At 41.9% G+C, this 14,469-nt stretch overlaps 2 protein-coding genes across 2 annotated transcripts; one reads left to right on the top strand and one right to left on the bottom strand.

Annotated features, from left to right (window-relative positions):
* Positions 1-740: 740 nt before the first annotated feature.
* LOC130723844 (G-type lectin S-receptor-like serine/threonine-protein kinase At2g19130) lies at positions 741-2,899 on the top strand. Its single transcript, XM_057574981.1, has 2 exons — positions 741-1,026; positions 1,463-2,899. Exons 1-2 carry the CDS (start codon positions 891-893, stop codon positions 2,752-2,754), a joined length of 1,428 nt encoding a protein of 475 aa, XP_057430964.1. The 5' UTR covers positions 741-890; the 3' UTR covers positions 2,755-2,899.
* A 151-nt stretch (positions 2,900-3,050) lies between these two features.
* On the bottom strand, positions 3,051-4,867 carry LOC130723845 (rust resistance kinase Lr10-like). The gene is made up of 2 exons (XM_057574982.1): positions 4,429-4,867; positions 3,051-4,321 (listed from the first exon to the last, which is right to left on the bottom strand). Exons 1-2 carry the CDS (start codon positions 4,535-4,537, stop codon positions 3,132-3,134), a joined length of 1,299 nt encoding a protein of 432 aa, XP_057430965.1. The 5' UTR covers positions 4,538-4,867; the 3' UTR covers positions 3,051-3,131.
* Positions 4,868-14,469: the final 9,602 nt, after the last annotated feature.

Genomic DNA, 14,469 nt, shown 5'->3' with positions numbered 1-14,469 from the left:
TAATTGCATCAGCCTATAGTAGATCACATTACTACTAAAATACATTGATGATTCTAAAATCACCAACATCTTGTACGGTCAAACCATGGTCAAGGTACTCTCCTCGATCAGCTTTGCGGCAGTTTGCCCTACTTTGGTAGATAATTAATCCTTCAAGATGATTGTCAAGAGAAACTTACAATAGCTACTAAGCAATCACATTCACACTTTACGTTCAAAAAAAATCACATTCACACTTGAGTTGTTCCAAAATCTCATAAACCAATTTTGGATACCATACCACAATGTGCTGCTGTGGTTTATGCTGGATTGGACAGAGTCAATCTAGAATGTGAGCCTGACTTCAAAAATACTTTGACTTTTTCTAAGTCTAAAATTGTCTTCCAGTTGACTTTGGAAGACAACGATGTAATGCTAATCTCTATGGGCTATCGGTTTCGAATCCCAACTATGGTTAATGGAAAAAATTCTTTGGTCAACCCTGCGCTCTAATCGTGAGGTGAGGGATTAGTCTCATGGATACTAACCATGAAATACCTTGTTCAAGAGAAAAAAAACACTAGAAGTTGAAAATATACTTCTAAAAAAAAATCGGTAAACTCCATCTTATCCTCCAATATTTCTCAGCCATAATCATACTTTGAAACTTCTCAGTTCTCATTGATTGGCCAGAGTCGTTATCGTACATTTATGGTGAAATTTCCCTGCAATAAGCAAAAACGCGTTTCGTGGCACATGATAGTAAAAAACAGAAATATAATATATGATGAACTTTCTTTAGTCAAAGACAATTTCTTCTTCTATACTCTCATGTATGGTCACATATATCAATATCTCTATATCCATTTGCATACTACTTGGTTTTCCTGCACAAGCTGATCAGAAAAAACATGAGTTTTCGATTTTCTCCCCCTTCCTACTACTACAGTTCCTCTAATGATTTAGATACACAGGCTCAAAACACTTTTGACAAGTTTGATCAGAGTGTTGATTCCACCATGAAATGGGCAGTAGCAGGATCTGTTGGTAAGCAATTAGTATTGGTTTCTTCTTCTTCTTCTTTATGAATTTCTCTTTTCAGCTGTTTACAATTTAGTATAGGATCTGAGGTATACAAAATTATACAAAAATATATATTGCTTCAAAGTTAAAATATTATAAAGGCAAAGCCGCAAAGAGGAGGCACCTGGTGCTATAAAGATCCCTCTATGTGCGAGGTTCAGGTAGGGGCCGAATTCACTTCGTGGATTTAATGCAGACTACTTTACCTTACGTTTTTCGCAAGAGGAGGATTTCACAACTCGAAACTGTGACCCGCAAAGTCACATGGCAAAATTAAATAGCTTCATTTTCATTTTCATTTTCATTTTCATTTTCATTCTCATCCTCGTACCAAATAATCATCATGTGCATGGAATAGAAAAGCTTAGCTTATATAGTTATGTTCTGTTTTAATTTTCAGTTTATGGAGTGGTGGTAATAATAGCAATTATAGCAATAGCATATGCAATTATTGAGTGCTTGAAGAAGGCAGGAACTGTGATTCCAGCTTACACTCAGCTTCCAACCACAGAGAACGATCATAAAGCTTCAAAGTCACTTCCATCCCCCAGCAAAATAGAAGTGGTAATACCACCAGATTCCATAGTTCCTGGTTCAAAAGCTGAGTTTGCAACCATGGAAAGATTCCTGAGCAACATCAACAGAGAGAAACCAATCAGGTTCTCACCTGAGCAACTTGATGGAGTTACAAAGAACTACTCAACCATATTGGGTTCTGGTGCTTTTGGAGTAGTCTTCAAAGGAGAATTGCCAAATGGAGAACTTGTAGCAGTCAAAGTTCTCAACTGTTTGGATATGGGAATGGAAGAGCAATTCAAAGCAGAAGTTGGAACCATTGGAAGAACTTACCATATCAATCTAGTTAGACTTTATGGTTTCTGCTTCCACCATGATACAAGAGCTCTTGTTTATGAGTGTGTGGAAAATGGATCTCTTGACAAGTACTTATTTGGCAGCCAGAACAGGAACATTGAGCTGGGGAAGCTACATCACATTGCAATTGGAACAGCAAAGGGACTTGCTTATTTACATGAGGAATGTCAACATAGAATAATTCATTATGATATCAAACCAGAGAATGTTCTTCTTGACATGAAATTAGAACCAAAGATAGCAGATTTCGGCCTCGCGAAGCTCCGCAACAGGGAAAGTAACACTACAATCAACACACACTTTAGAGGAACCAGGGGGTATGCTGCACCAGAAATGTGGAAGGCTTATCCGGTGACTTACAAGTGTGATGTTTATAGTTTTGGTATTCTTCTTTTTGAAATTGTAGGGAGGAGAAGGCACTTTGATTCTACCTACACAGAATCACAGCAATGGTTTCCAAAGTGGACATGGGAGATGTTTAAGAATAATGAATTAGCTGTAATGCTTGCACTTTGTGGAACTGAAGAGAAAGACAATGAGAAAGCTGAGAGAATGTTAAAGGTGGCTCTATGGTGTGTTCAGTATTCACCAGAAGATAGGCCTCTTATGAGTACTGTGGTGAAGATGTTAGAGGGTGAAATAGAAATTTCTCCACCCCCATTTCCTTTCAAAAACATGGTTTCATGGAAAGCAAACATGACTCCGGATGGAAGCACTGCAGATTCAGATGCTACTCCATCATCATGGAAGACAGATCCTTTGCCAGAACCTGGTTCTAGAACCATGGACAATACATTTCAGATCGAAAAAACTACTTGATCTAACAGAACAGTACAGAAATTATAGTGAAATGGAAATTTATATAATTTTGTACTTCTAAACTGAGTGAGATTGGTTTTGTTCCTTTTTTATGAATGTACAACATCAAATTTCACTCTGAAAAAATAATGAAGTTAGTGTAAAATTCTGCATGTATAGGCATAGCATATATATTAGCTTATGTGATGCTGCATATTGACATCCTATAATAATTCTCAATTATATTTACCCTGAGCTCACTGAATAAAAGACAAGGTTGTCAGTGTAAATGTTAAAATAAAAGAACATTATCAACAAAAAAAAATAACAAGTAGATGAAAATGAAATGGGAAAATATTTTACAACTTATTGAACCCAAATGCAAAGTCCAATTTCCATCATATACTAGAGGCTAATTCAATCTCATACTTCCTCATAACAGGAGTAGCACATAGGTTGGTGTCACTTACCAAAACAGAAGAGCTGGAAGAAACAGTTGTTGTATAAGTCTGTGACCCTTGGACTGGATTAGCAGTCAAAGACCCATTCATCAAGTGCTGAAATGGGTTCGAAGGTTTAGGAATTTCATCAGAACCTTCCAACATTTTGACCACAACACTCATTATAGGCCTTGATTCTGGCCTGTACTGAACACACAACAGAGCTACCTTTACCATTCTTTCTGCTATCTCCTTATTTTCTTCATCTACCCCACAGACTGTCATTAACTCCCCAAGTTCTTCAGCATCAAACTTCTTCCAAACCAAGATTGGAAACCACTCCTGGCTCTCAGGAAGTTCAATGTCAAGGTTTCTTCTCCTACCTATGATTTCAAATAACAGCATGCCAAAGCTGTAAACATCACACTTATGAGTTACATGAAATGGCATCCAAAGTTCAGGAGCGGCATAACCAGGAGTCCCCCTTCCTCCAGTCATGGTTATGTGAGTATTTTCCCTGTTACACAACTTAGCCAAACCAAAATCAGCAACTTTGGGATTGAAGTTCCTGTCCAAGAGAATGTTTCCTGGTTTTATGTCATAGTGAATTATCCTCTGTTGGCACTCTTCATGCAAGTATGCAATGCCTCTAGCTGTCCCAACTGCAATCTCATGAAGCTTTTCATATCCTAAGCTCTTGTTCTCCTGAAACAGAAACCTGTCAAGGGAGCCATTCACCATGTACTCATAAACCAGTGCTATCAAGTTTTTTTCAAAGCAAAAGCCGTATAGCCGGACAAGGTTTAAATGATGAGTTCTACCAATTGTACCCACTTCTGCCATGAATTGCTGCTCAATTTTCTTGTCTACTGAACTCCCACGCAGAACCTTCACAGCCACAGTGGTTTGATTGATAAGATTTCCTTTATATACTTCTCCAAACCCTCCTGAACCAAGCAAGTTAGAGTAGTTACCAGTTGCAGTCTTTAGCTGCTCACTGGCAAACCTGATTGGCTTCTCTCTTTCCATTTCGATCAGAAATTTATCCACAGTGAGGTTCAGAATTTTTTGCTCTGAAGTGCTATCATTCTGATTCATTTTTTTAATGCAACATAAAGCCAAAAAGGGAAGGAACATCATAACAAAAGCTGCAACATGTTAGCATAGAGTTAGAATTATTGTGAGAAAACTAATATATGAAAAATCAACATAGAACAGAAAGAAAACAGCAAGATATGATAGGTTTAAATCCTACCTAGAGTGATTATTCCATCAGAGCCTAAACCTCTATTAGAAGAAAGTGTTATAGGAGAAGTAGGGACACTGGCTAAGGTAAAATTGAATCCAAACGTGGTATCTGACATGGTAGATAAGAATTCAAAATATAACAGTGATAGGGGAACAAGTGAAGGAAGGTGCAGAGTTGTGAAATTTATGAGCAAAAGCCAAAGTATAAAGTAGTCATTTCTACACGATCTGAAGTTCCAAACACAAGGGATCAGTCTCTATTTTGTAGGTCATCAATGGTCTGAAAAATAACATAGATATGTTTGATTGAATGAGTCAGCTAATTAAATTCAGGATCCAGAAAAAACAAGCATATAAACAAAATCTAATGAGTAAAGACACATGCTAAAATTTAGAATGCCATTTTCTCGCTACCATCCGCACATAGGATATTGTTTCTTAAATATTCCAAAGGAAAATTGTAAATTGATGAACTATTTGGAGGCACTAACTACACATCAGTAAACAGCATTTAACATTATAAGTGACAAGGAACTCCATCGTTATAAAAAGAAGAGATGACATCATTGTCTCTTAATTTTATAACATCATTGTCTCTTGGTCAATTTTATCTTCATCCATCGAGTTTCCTAGCAGCTCAGTTGGTCATCATCTTTGATACCTCTGAGAATAAATTATAGAAAGAGAGCTAAATATGTGAATCCCGCGGAATGGACGTCCACACAAAAGTTTTGTGACGGTAAGAAACTGCCACAAAACATGTGTATCGCAAATATGTCGCATTGTGCTGGGGTTTACTAATTTTTTCCGATATAGAAAATCGAAACACCCATATAATTCTTTTGAAAAAGAATGATTTAGTTTAATGCTTGCACTTTGTGGACCTGAAGAGAAAGACAATGAGAAAGTTGAGAGAATGTGTTTACACGGATTTTTGGTAAACAAATATCCTCTTAGTTCGATTAAAGGAAGTTTAGATTTCAGGGTCCCTTTGAGAAAACGTTTTGCCAAAGTGTAGTGTGTGGACGGATGTGTTTTCGACAATAATACACAATTTCAAACGAAACTGGATTTTATTGAATATGAGTCGATTACAAAATAGTCAAGCAAACCAAAATAACATGAAAGCAAATTTCGACAAAACAAGCTACACATAAAAAACTGGAAATTAACGAACTGAAATGCAAGGAAATTAAAGCGTTGGTTCTGCAACATACTCCTCCATCATCACGTGCTGCTCTCGAAGTCTCATTGATGCGGACGTTTAGAGCTTTTAGTGAATTTTCAGAGTTTTTCAGTTGGGAACCCTCTTTCTGAATTGGATTCTCCTATTTATAGAGTTTCGTGTTCTGCGTGTTAGTGGGTCTGGTTTCTCCCACGATCTGATGCTTGCTCCGGAAGTTCTGCGCATGGTGGTGGAGATCGTGTGCTTCAACTGCTCCAACCGTTTCCTGGCCATGTTTTCGACCATCGTGGGGGGAATTTGACTTGGTCAGTGTGGCACGTGTTACATGTGCCTGTGTTTAGCAGTAATTGTTGTTGTCGAGTTTTGCCGCCCCATTAACTTGGTGCAACTTCCTCTTCCTTTCTTTAGTCAGAATTCGACGTCCTCGAGAGTTTTGGGCTGAATGCGTTTTTCTTTCTTGGGCCAAAATATTGGGCCAACAGATGCCCCCCAAAAATGTTGATTCTCGACTACCAGTCCTTGGAGAGATCAAGCATTTTTCGCTCGTGTATTTCGACGGAACTTGACGGCTGTTCGCGACTTTTCCTTTTCTGATTTCAAGTCCCATCAGAGATCCAATCGTTTGACTTTTGCTCCAATCAGAGGCTTTAGCGTCTGACCTCGTCTGCCGTGTGCCGTCTCTACTTTTAGAGTAATCATGGCCTTTTCCTAGCCTTTTCTTTGCGGTTATATAATAAAATAACCGTTGGATTTCAAAAATTTTATGCATCACCCTGTAATGCAGCTTCACGTCCGACTATTCGCTTGCCTATAAATACGCCATTGTTGGCCTTCTTCAAGCTTACCGTTCTTTCAGTCACTCACGCTTTCAAATCCTCAAGCTTTCGAACACTCAAACTTTTGCCTGATTTTGCTTGTGACCGCCTTCCATCGTTTGGTTTTTGTTTTCCCGGTGTATTCTCTGAACATTTCCATGGCTTCTGGTTCTGGTTCTGACCATGTCATCCCTTTGGCTGCTGCTTGTGAGGTGAATGAAGCCAAGCGCGCTCCCATTCCAGATCCGCCGTATGACGTGGAGAAACGGGCTATCTGGAAATCCCAGGTATTTATTCCTATTTCTGTGAATGGCAATTTACGTGCCATTTTGGGCCCTTTGAAGAAGGCGAAGAAGGGCAGGCCTAACAGTCTCCCTGAGGACTACGAGCATTTTCACCCCAGCATTCGTGGGGATGAGCTCATTCTTGCGTTCCAACCTTCTTACCGCTTCCCTTTTCTGAAAGATCCCAAAAGGGCTTTCAGGTCTGCGCCTCCTAACCCATCTGCTGGTGAAGGAGCCTATCTGAGATGGCTCGACAGGGTGGAGGCCAGTAAGTCTGGGCATTGGAAAGTGACTGGCATTTTCGACCTCATTCAGTTGTCGAGGTCGCCGATTTCTTACAACCCTGCCATGCTTTTGAGTTCTCTTTTCTTTTGGGAGCGGTCCACCAATAGCTTTCATGTCCCCTTTGGGATGCTTTCTCCTACTCTTCTCGATGTTGCTGCCATCACTGGCCTTTGGGTGGTGGGTGACGATTATCATTCTTCTGCTGCTCCCACTGATCCTATCGCCATTCCGACAGACAACATTGCTTTCAGTAAGTTTATTAAAGATCATTATGTCGAGGATGGTGAAGTATCCGATGCTGAGCATGTCGCGTTTCTACTGTATTGGCTTTCTGCCTATGTGTTCTGCACCAAATCTTTGAGAATCCCGGCTAAACTTCTTCCTTTAGCCAATCTGTTGCACGAGGGTCGAATTATCGCCATGGCTAGGCTCGTGCTCGGTAATCTCTACCAAATGATCAATGAAGCAATCGCCGATATTCGAGATCCTAAAGTGGCGTCTTTGAATGCAGCCGGTCCTTTCTGGCTTCTTCAGCTTTGGATGAATGCGGTTTTCGAACCATCTCTTCCAGCCAAGAACTCTCCTCCTGTGGTGTCTAACACAAGGATCGACGCTTTCAGGCTTGAAGCTCTCACCCCTCCTTATGATGCCTCCACGTTCGAGTTTGACTTTAAGAAGTATTTCACCATGTTTTTCGAGCTGAAACGCTTCCGCTCGAGCTTTGCACCGTATCACAAACCCTCTTATGGCCCTCGGTGGCTAAGGAATTCATATCCTAATCTTCCCGGTTCGGAGAACCTTTCTCAACACCAAGTCGAGCTTTGGCGGACTATATTGTCTCCCAGGGTGTTAACCATCAACTTCGCCAGTAATGATTTTACTCTTTGCGGTTACAATCCTCAGCTCGTGTCTCGACAGTTTGGGCTGAGTCAAGATTTGCCCAATACCTTGTTCGACAAATCCCTCATCCTCTATCCTGGTACCATCACCAAACGTAGTGTTTTCGACACTACCATTGGTTACTATAACGATGAGGAGCTACTTGGTCTTAGTCCTTTCAGTTTCACTCCATCCTTTTACGTCACCCAGGCGTTTAAGGCGTGGTGGTCTGCTTATTGGCATGATATTTCGACGCCAATTGAGGATTGCTTCCAGCGCATAACAAACGTTTTTCTTTTGCAGAGGCAGGCCCCAAAGAAAACCAAAGGTATGCATACATCTGAGATCAACGCTTTTCAACAATTCTTCGGTGTAGTGTACTTTCCGGGTCCTCGACTTCAGGAAACGGTTGCCAAAGCAGCTCAAATTCTCAGGCAAATGTGGGAAGCTAAAGCCAAGAAAACCCGATTGAACCTTCCTTCTGATGAGGACGGTCTTTCTTTTATTATTCGAAAAACTGGCTTTAGGTTCCCACCACTGCCTACTTGTAAGTATGCTTTGGCTTTTCCGGTAGTGCTCCCTAAGTGGGTTGATCACGTAAGTATCAAAAACTTTTACCACAGTGCACTGCCCCCTCGGAAGCGGGTGACCTGGACCAAGCGTTACCTATGGAATTATCCTCTCCATGTGCCGGTTGAAATCTTCAACCACATATCGATAAAATCGCTTATTGGTCAAGGTAATCATTTCGACCTGGCATCTTTGCGATATTTATGGCTTAATTCTCCTTTGTTTTCTTTTTGTAGCTGAACCAATTCCTCGACCGACCCCTCAGGCTTCTCCTCGGGTGGCCTCTGCGATTGTCGAAGTGGAGGATGATGATGATGATGATGTTGCCTTGGCTGATAAGCTCAAGATTCCTAAGGTAATACTGAACCTTGTGAAACTCTGACTTTTACTCGACGTGTATATCTTTGTGATCATTTGCTTTTGTTTCAGAGTCGAAAACGGGGAGCCACCCCAACTACTTCTGCGAGCCAAAAAAGGGCTAAAGGCGCTGGTGAATCTTCTGTGGGAAATCCCTCCCCGGCTAAATCAGCCAGTCACCGTGAGGAAGTGCAGCAAGGTGTTGAACAAGGTGTTGATGAGCAGGCTTCTAATCCTCTGCTTCGAGGTACTACACCAATTCCTGTCGAGATGGCTCAAGCCAAGAAGACCTCCGGGAAAAGGTCTAGTCGCAAATCTGGCAGCTCCTCCTCCCACCATTCTAAGAGTTCAACCAGTTCCAGTCCCCTCAGAGCATCTGGCCCTAAGGTGAATCATTAGCTCACATCTTGTTTCCATTTGCTTCCTTTTCCTCTTTCTCAATCATTTTTACTTTGATTCTTCAGAGGGTTGGCATGTCTAAAATGGCTGTACCTCGGGCCACGTGGTTTTCTTCTAAACCTCCATCAATTGCCCTATCTAGTTCTTCGAGCGATTTAGAGTCCTCTAGCTCGAGTTTAGACTCTACTGAGTCAGACCCTGTGTGGGACAAACTGACATTCTATTTTAACTCGAAACCAATTGCTTGGCAACATCCTGGTTGTGAACCCTATTATACTAAAGAATGTCGAGATAACCTTTCTAATTTTCCTCCACAGGATATGCAGAACCTGCCTTCCCCTGCTCGTGAAGAAAGCATGCCACACGATGAAGTGCAGGGTGGTGAGGGTCCAATCATTCAGCCTGACCAAGTGATTGGCGTAATGCCCCCACCCAAGGCTGATGTTCTGGCCTCCGTTCATTCCGAATCTTCTCCTCGACAGCTTCAAACTTCCCCTCAACAGCCTCGACTTTCTCCTCAGCGACTTCAACAAGATGCTAGAGCCGCTTTGATCTCACCTCATGCTAAGGGGGGTTCATCTTCTTCTAAGACGGCTGCTTCTTCCCATACTTCTAGTGAAAGGCTCAGTGCTCTTTTGGTCGAGGATCCTCTTTCCATCTTCCAGAGCTTCTTTGATGGTACTTTGGATCTCGAGTCTCCACCGCGCCAAGCTGAAATTGCTGAGACTGCTCAGTCTGGTGGAGTGCCCGATGATAGCCGGATTGAAGCGGCTCTTGTTAAGTTAAAAGGGCTGGTTTTCGATACTGGCTTCATTGGCAGTGTCCGAGTCAATCCTCAATTAGGTCAAGAAGTGAAAGAACTGCTTGCCTTCCTCTTAAGCCAACAACTTGATCAAATTCAGGCAGATGCTCTCGTCGAATTGCAAACTCTCGTGGTCGATATTGTGGCCACGCTTGACAAAGCCATTGCAGTGGAGCAATCTATTGAAACTAAAAAGGCACAAGTGGTTTCCAATACCAATGGCCTATTGCCCGCAAAAGAAGAGGCTCTCAAGCTGACTGCTAAGAGGACTCTCATTGCAGCTGAGTTGTCGAGTGTTGATGCTCGACTGGATGAGCTTCACAGGGAGGTGGCCAGACTCGAGAAGCAAAAGGCTATGTTAATTGATGAAGGCCCAGCTGTGAATTCTCGACTGAATGCGCTGGCTGCTGAGTGCACGGGCGTGATGCTCTCGACATCTCAACTGTCTAAAGAAGTAGCAGCAGAACAGCGTATGAAGCAAAGCTTGGATTGTAGGATTGCTGCTGCTGGGGTTCAGCTTGAAGCCTTCAAGTCGAGAATTTAGGCTTCATAATTGTTGCTTTATTGTAATGGCCATAGATCTATTATGGCCTTTGTTGCCAACTTTATCATTCCTGTCCTGTAACTCTATTCGATTTCTAACTAATGAATGACTTTGCATTGGCAATGCTCGACATGCTTTATTTCTCGATTTGCATTTTATCGTTGAATCAGCCTTCGCTACATTACTCCTTGCATTGAATTGCTAAGCCTCACCATTTGACTTGGTGCTTAATCTAACCTTTCAGCTTCCAAGTTTCTTGGAAAACCACGATAATTTATAACGCTTTTATCACGTTTCTGTTCAACGACTCAAGAACTTCCTTCACTTGTGGTAGTGGTTGACGTGGCTTGTCGTGTTTGGCTGACGCTTTGGTAACTGCATGCTTGCATTAATACGTCTGTTTGTTACCTCCCTACTATAAATGAAGCAGTTTTCTACTCGTCTCTCAACAGCACCTCTTTTCTTTCCATTCTTCCCTTCTTTCTGCGATCCAAGAACCTTTCATTCTTCACCATGGATAGCAGACTAATTCTTCGTCGTATCAAGGACTTGGCTTTCCAAGAGAACCTTTTCCAGAACCTGTATGACTCCTCTGCTGGCCTTGATGAGCTTTTAGGACTCATTGATCAACTACTTCATAGGCCAATCGTTGCGCGCGTTAGAATTCCTCTTCAGGAGTTCCAAGGGCTTCTCTTGGAGGCCAAGCCTCTGTTTGAAGAGTTCCGGGAACTTTCAGTAATGGTGTTCTTTCAAGAACACCAAATAGATGAGTGGAGGGATAAATTCGATTTTCTCCAGGCCTCTTTGGATCAGCAAGATCCTGAAGGTCTTGTTCAGTCAGTTGTGGCGATTCTTGCAGCCTCCCTTGAAGACCTGGTTGCTCGTCAAAAGAAGGCTCGACTTGAAGGCCAGATGGTGGCGCTGGTGGGTCGATTAGCACCTATGCAAGCTAAATATGACGGATACAGAGCCATTTTTCCTTTTTAGGTTTCTAGTTTTACTTGTATTTTGCCATACTTGTAATGTTTTTCGATTAATGAATATAATTTGGCAATTTTATCGTTCATGTTTCATTCGATTTTACATTCGTGCAACATTGGCTTATATGCTTTTAAATACTTGCCATTTATCGTAACACACTGACTCTGATTGCCCAATTCCTTGATCACGTAAGCGTTATTGGGTAACGTTTTCTCGACTGTAAATGGCCCTTCCCAACTGGGGGTCCATTTTCCATAAACTCTATCCTTTTTATCCATTGGGAGAATAACTTTCCACACATAATCCCCTGTAATAAAAGATCGATCTCTAACCTTTTTGTTGTATGCTTTAGCTATGCGATCCTTTTGCCTTGTTAAGACGTCTAGTGCCAAGAGCCTTTCTTCGTCGAGGTTGACCATTTCATCTAGCATCATATTCCAGTAAACGTCGCTTGGGATTTCTTCTTGCCTTTGAATTCGACATGATTGCAAGTATACCTCTGCGAGCAATACGGCTTCTTGGCCATAGGCCAGTCGAAAAGGCGTCGTTCCTGTCGCTTCCCTTGGTGAATTCCGGTAAGCCCATAGGACTTGGCTTAAAGATTCATGCCAGCTTTTTGGTTTTCGACCTACATGCTTCTTGATCAAGCTTATTAGGACTTTGTTGGCTGCTTCTACTTGGCCATTAGCCTGAGCGTAGTAAGGGGTCGAGGTCAAAAGCTTGATGCCCCAAGATTCTGCGAAGGCTGCCACTTTGCGTCCCACAAACACCGTGCCTTGGTCGGTTGTAATGGACTCTGGCAATCCAAATCGATATACAATGTGGTTTTGTATGAACTCGATCACCGTTTCCTGTGTTACGTTTTGTAGTGGGATGACTTCGACCCATTTAGTGAAATAGTCGACTGCCACAATGATATACTTGTGCTGCTTTGATGAAGCTGGGTGAATTTCGCCAATTAAGTCTATTGCCCATCCCCTAAAAGGCCATGGCTTGATAATAGAGTGTAATTCACTAGCTGGCACATGCTGGATTCCTGAGTGTTTTTGGCAATCTTGACAACCTTTTGCGTACTCGATGCAATTTTTCATGATAGTTGGCCAATACAAACCTTGTCTAAATAGAATCCATTTCATTTTGGCCCCTGCTTGGTGAGCACCACACAGGCCATCGTGAGCAGCTGATACTGCTATAAATGCGTCGTCTTCGCTTAAGCATTTCAACAGTGTGCCATCGACGTTCTTTTTAAGCAACTCGTTGCCTAAAATGGTGTAACTTAGGGCTCTATACTTGACTTTTCTATCAGTTGACCCCACTGGGTTCTGCAGGTATTCGACAATTGGCTTTCTCCAATCGTCAGGAGTTAGATTATCAATGACCATAATGTCGAGATCTGAAGGACTCAGCTTCTCTTTGATCTTGATTAACTCTGTTAACTTTAGTCTATCTATCATATACCCAGAAGCAATCTGCGCCAACTCATTGGCTTCTTGGTTCTCTATTCTAGGAACATGTCCTATTCCAGCTTCGTCGAATTTAGCCAACAAATTGCTAGCTTTCACGTAATATTTGGCTAGATGCTCACTAACGCACTTGTATTCTTTGGTAAGCTGCTTTACTACCAACTCAGAATCCCCTTTCACGACAACATTCTTTGCCCCGAGAGCTAGCAAGATCTCGAGGCCTGATATCAGTGCCTCATACTCGACCTCATTGTTCGAGCAATTACTCTTGATCCTAAATTTGAATTTAGTGGGAATGCCCTGCGGGGACATGATAAACATCCCGATTCCAGTTCCATTCTTATGGCTGGAACCGTCGAAATATAACTTCCAAGGCTGTATACCCACATAGGTTATGATCTCTCTAGGCATGGTGTGATCTGCCAAGAAATCAGCAACCGCCTGCCCTTTAATCGCTTTTAATGGGGTGTAAGTTAATGAATATTCGGTTAGGGCCAAAGCCCATTTACCAATTCGACTATGCAAGATTGGTTTGGATAACATGTGCTTTATTATATCATAATGAGAAAAAACCATTACATCGATTGGCTTTATATAATATTTCAACTTTACACAAGAGAAGTACAGGCATAGACACAATTTCTCGATCATAGTGTATCGAGTTTCTGCGCTATTTAACACCCTACTTAAATAAAATATGGCTCTTTCGTTGCCATCTTCATCTTCTTGAGCCAGCATGCTCCCGATGGTTTCATCTGTGGCAGAAATATACAGCTTCATTGGCCTCCCCTTGATGGGTGGTACCATTACAGGTGGATTGGACAAGTACTTCTTGAGTTCATCGAATGCCTTTTGGTGCTCTGCCTCCCAGCGGAACACATCTTCCTTTTTTAGTCGAAGAAGCGGAGAAAATGACTTGGTCTTCTCACTGAGGTTGGTAATGAATCTCCTTAGGAAGTTAATCTTCCCCAATAACGATTGTAGTTGCTTCTTGCTGGTTGGTGGACTTGTGTCGAGAATGGCTTTAGCTTTATTTTTGTTGATTTCGATGCCCCTTTTTGTGCACCACAAAACCCAAAAAATCACCTGCAATAACACCAAAGGCACATTTAAGGGGATTCATCTTCAAGCCATATTTTCTCATCCTCTCAAAGGATTTCCTTAGATGTAACAAATGGTCATCCCTTGATGGGGATTTCACCACAATGTCATCAATATAAACCTGCATGAAGGTTTCTATAAAATCATGAAAAATGGTATTCATTACCCTTTGGTAGGTCGCGCCAGCGTTTTTCAACCCAAATGGCATGACCACCCACTCGTACGTCCCCAAGGCACCGGGACATCGAAAAGCTGTTTTCGACACGTCCTCTTCTGCTATGAAGATTTGGTTGTAGCCTGAGTAACCATCCAACAAGCTTAAGTATTCATGACCAGCAGCTGAATCCACCATCATCTCAGCAATAGGCATGTGATACTCGTC

Source organism: Lotus japonicus, chromosome 6 (assembly GCF_012489685.1).
Source record: "Lotus japonicus ecotype B-129 chromosome 6, LjGifu_v1.2".
NCBI lineage: Eukaryota > Viridiplantae > Streptophyta > Magnoliopsida > Fabales > Fabaceae > Lotus > Lotus japonicus.
The sequence above is the reverse complement of the archived record's forward strand: the minus strand, read 5'-3'. Positions and strand labels throughout refer to the sequence as shown.

Bases quoted from the DNA above. Each gene is read 5' to 3' on its own strand.
- LOC130723845 (XM_057574982.1), bottom strand. From the start codon at position 4,537: ATGTCAGATACCACGTTTGGATTCAATTTTACCTTAGCCAGTGTCCCT. The intron at 4,322-4,428 runs GTAGGATTTAAA...AACATGTTGCAG, and splicing joins TGATGGAATAATCACTCTAG to CTTTTGTTATGATGTTCCTT.
- LOC130723844 (XM_057574981.1), top strand. From the start codon at position 891: ATGAGTTTTCGATTTTCTCCCCCTTCCTACTACTACAGTTCCTCTAAT. The intron at 1,027-1,462 runs GTAAGCAATTAG...TTTAATTTTCAG, and splicing joins GGCAGTAGCAGGATCTGTTG to TTTATGGAGTGGTGGTAATA.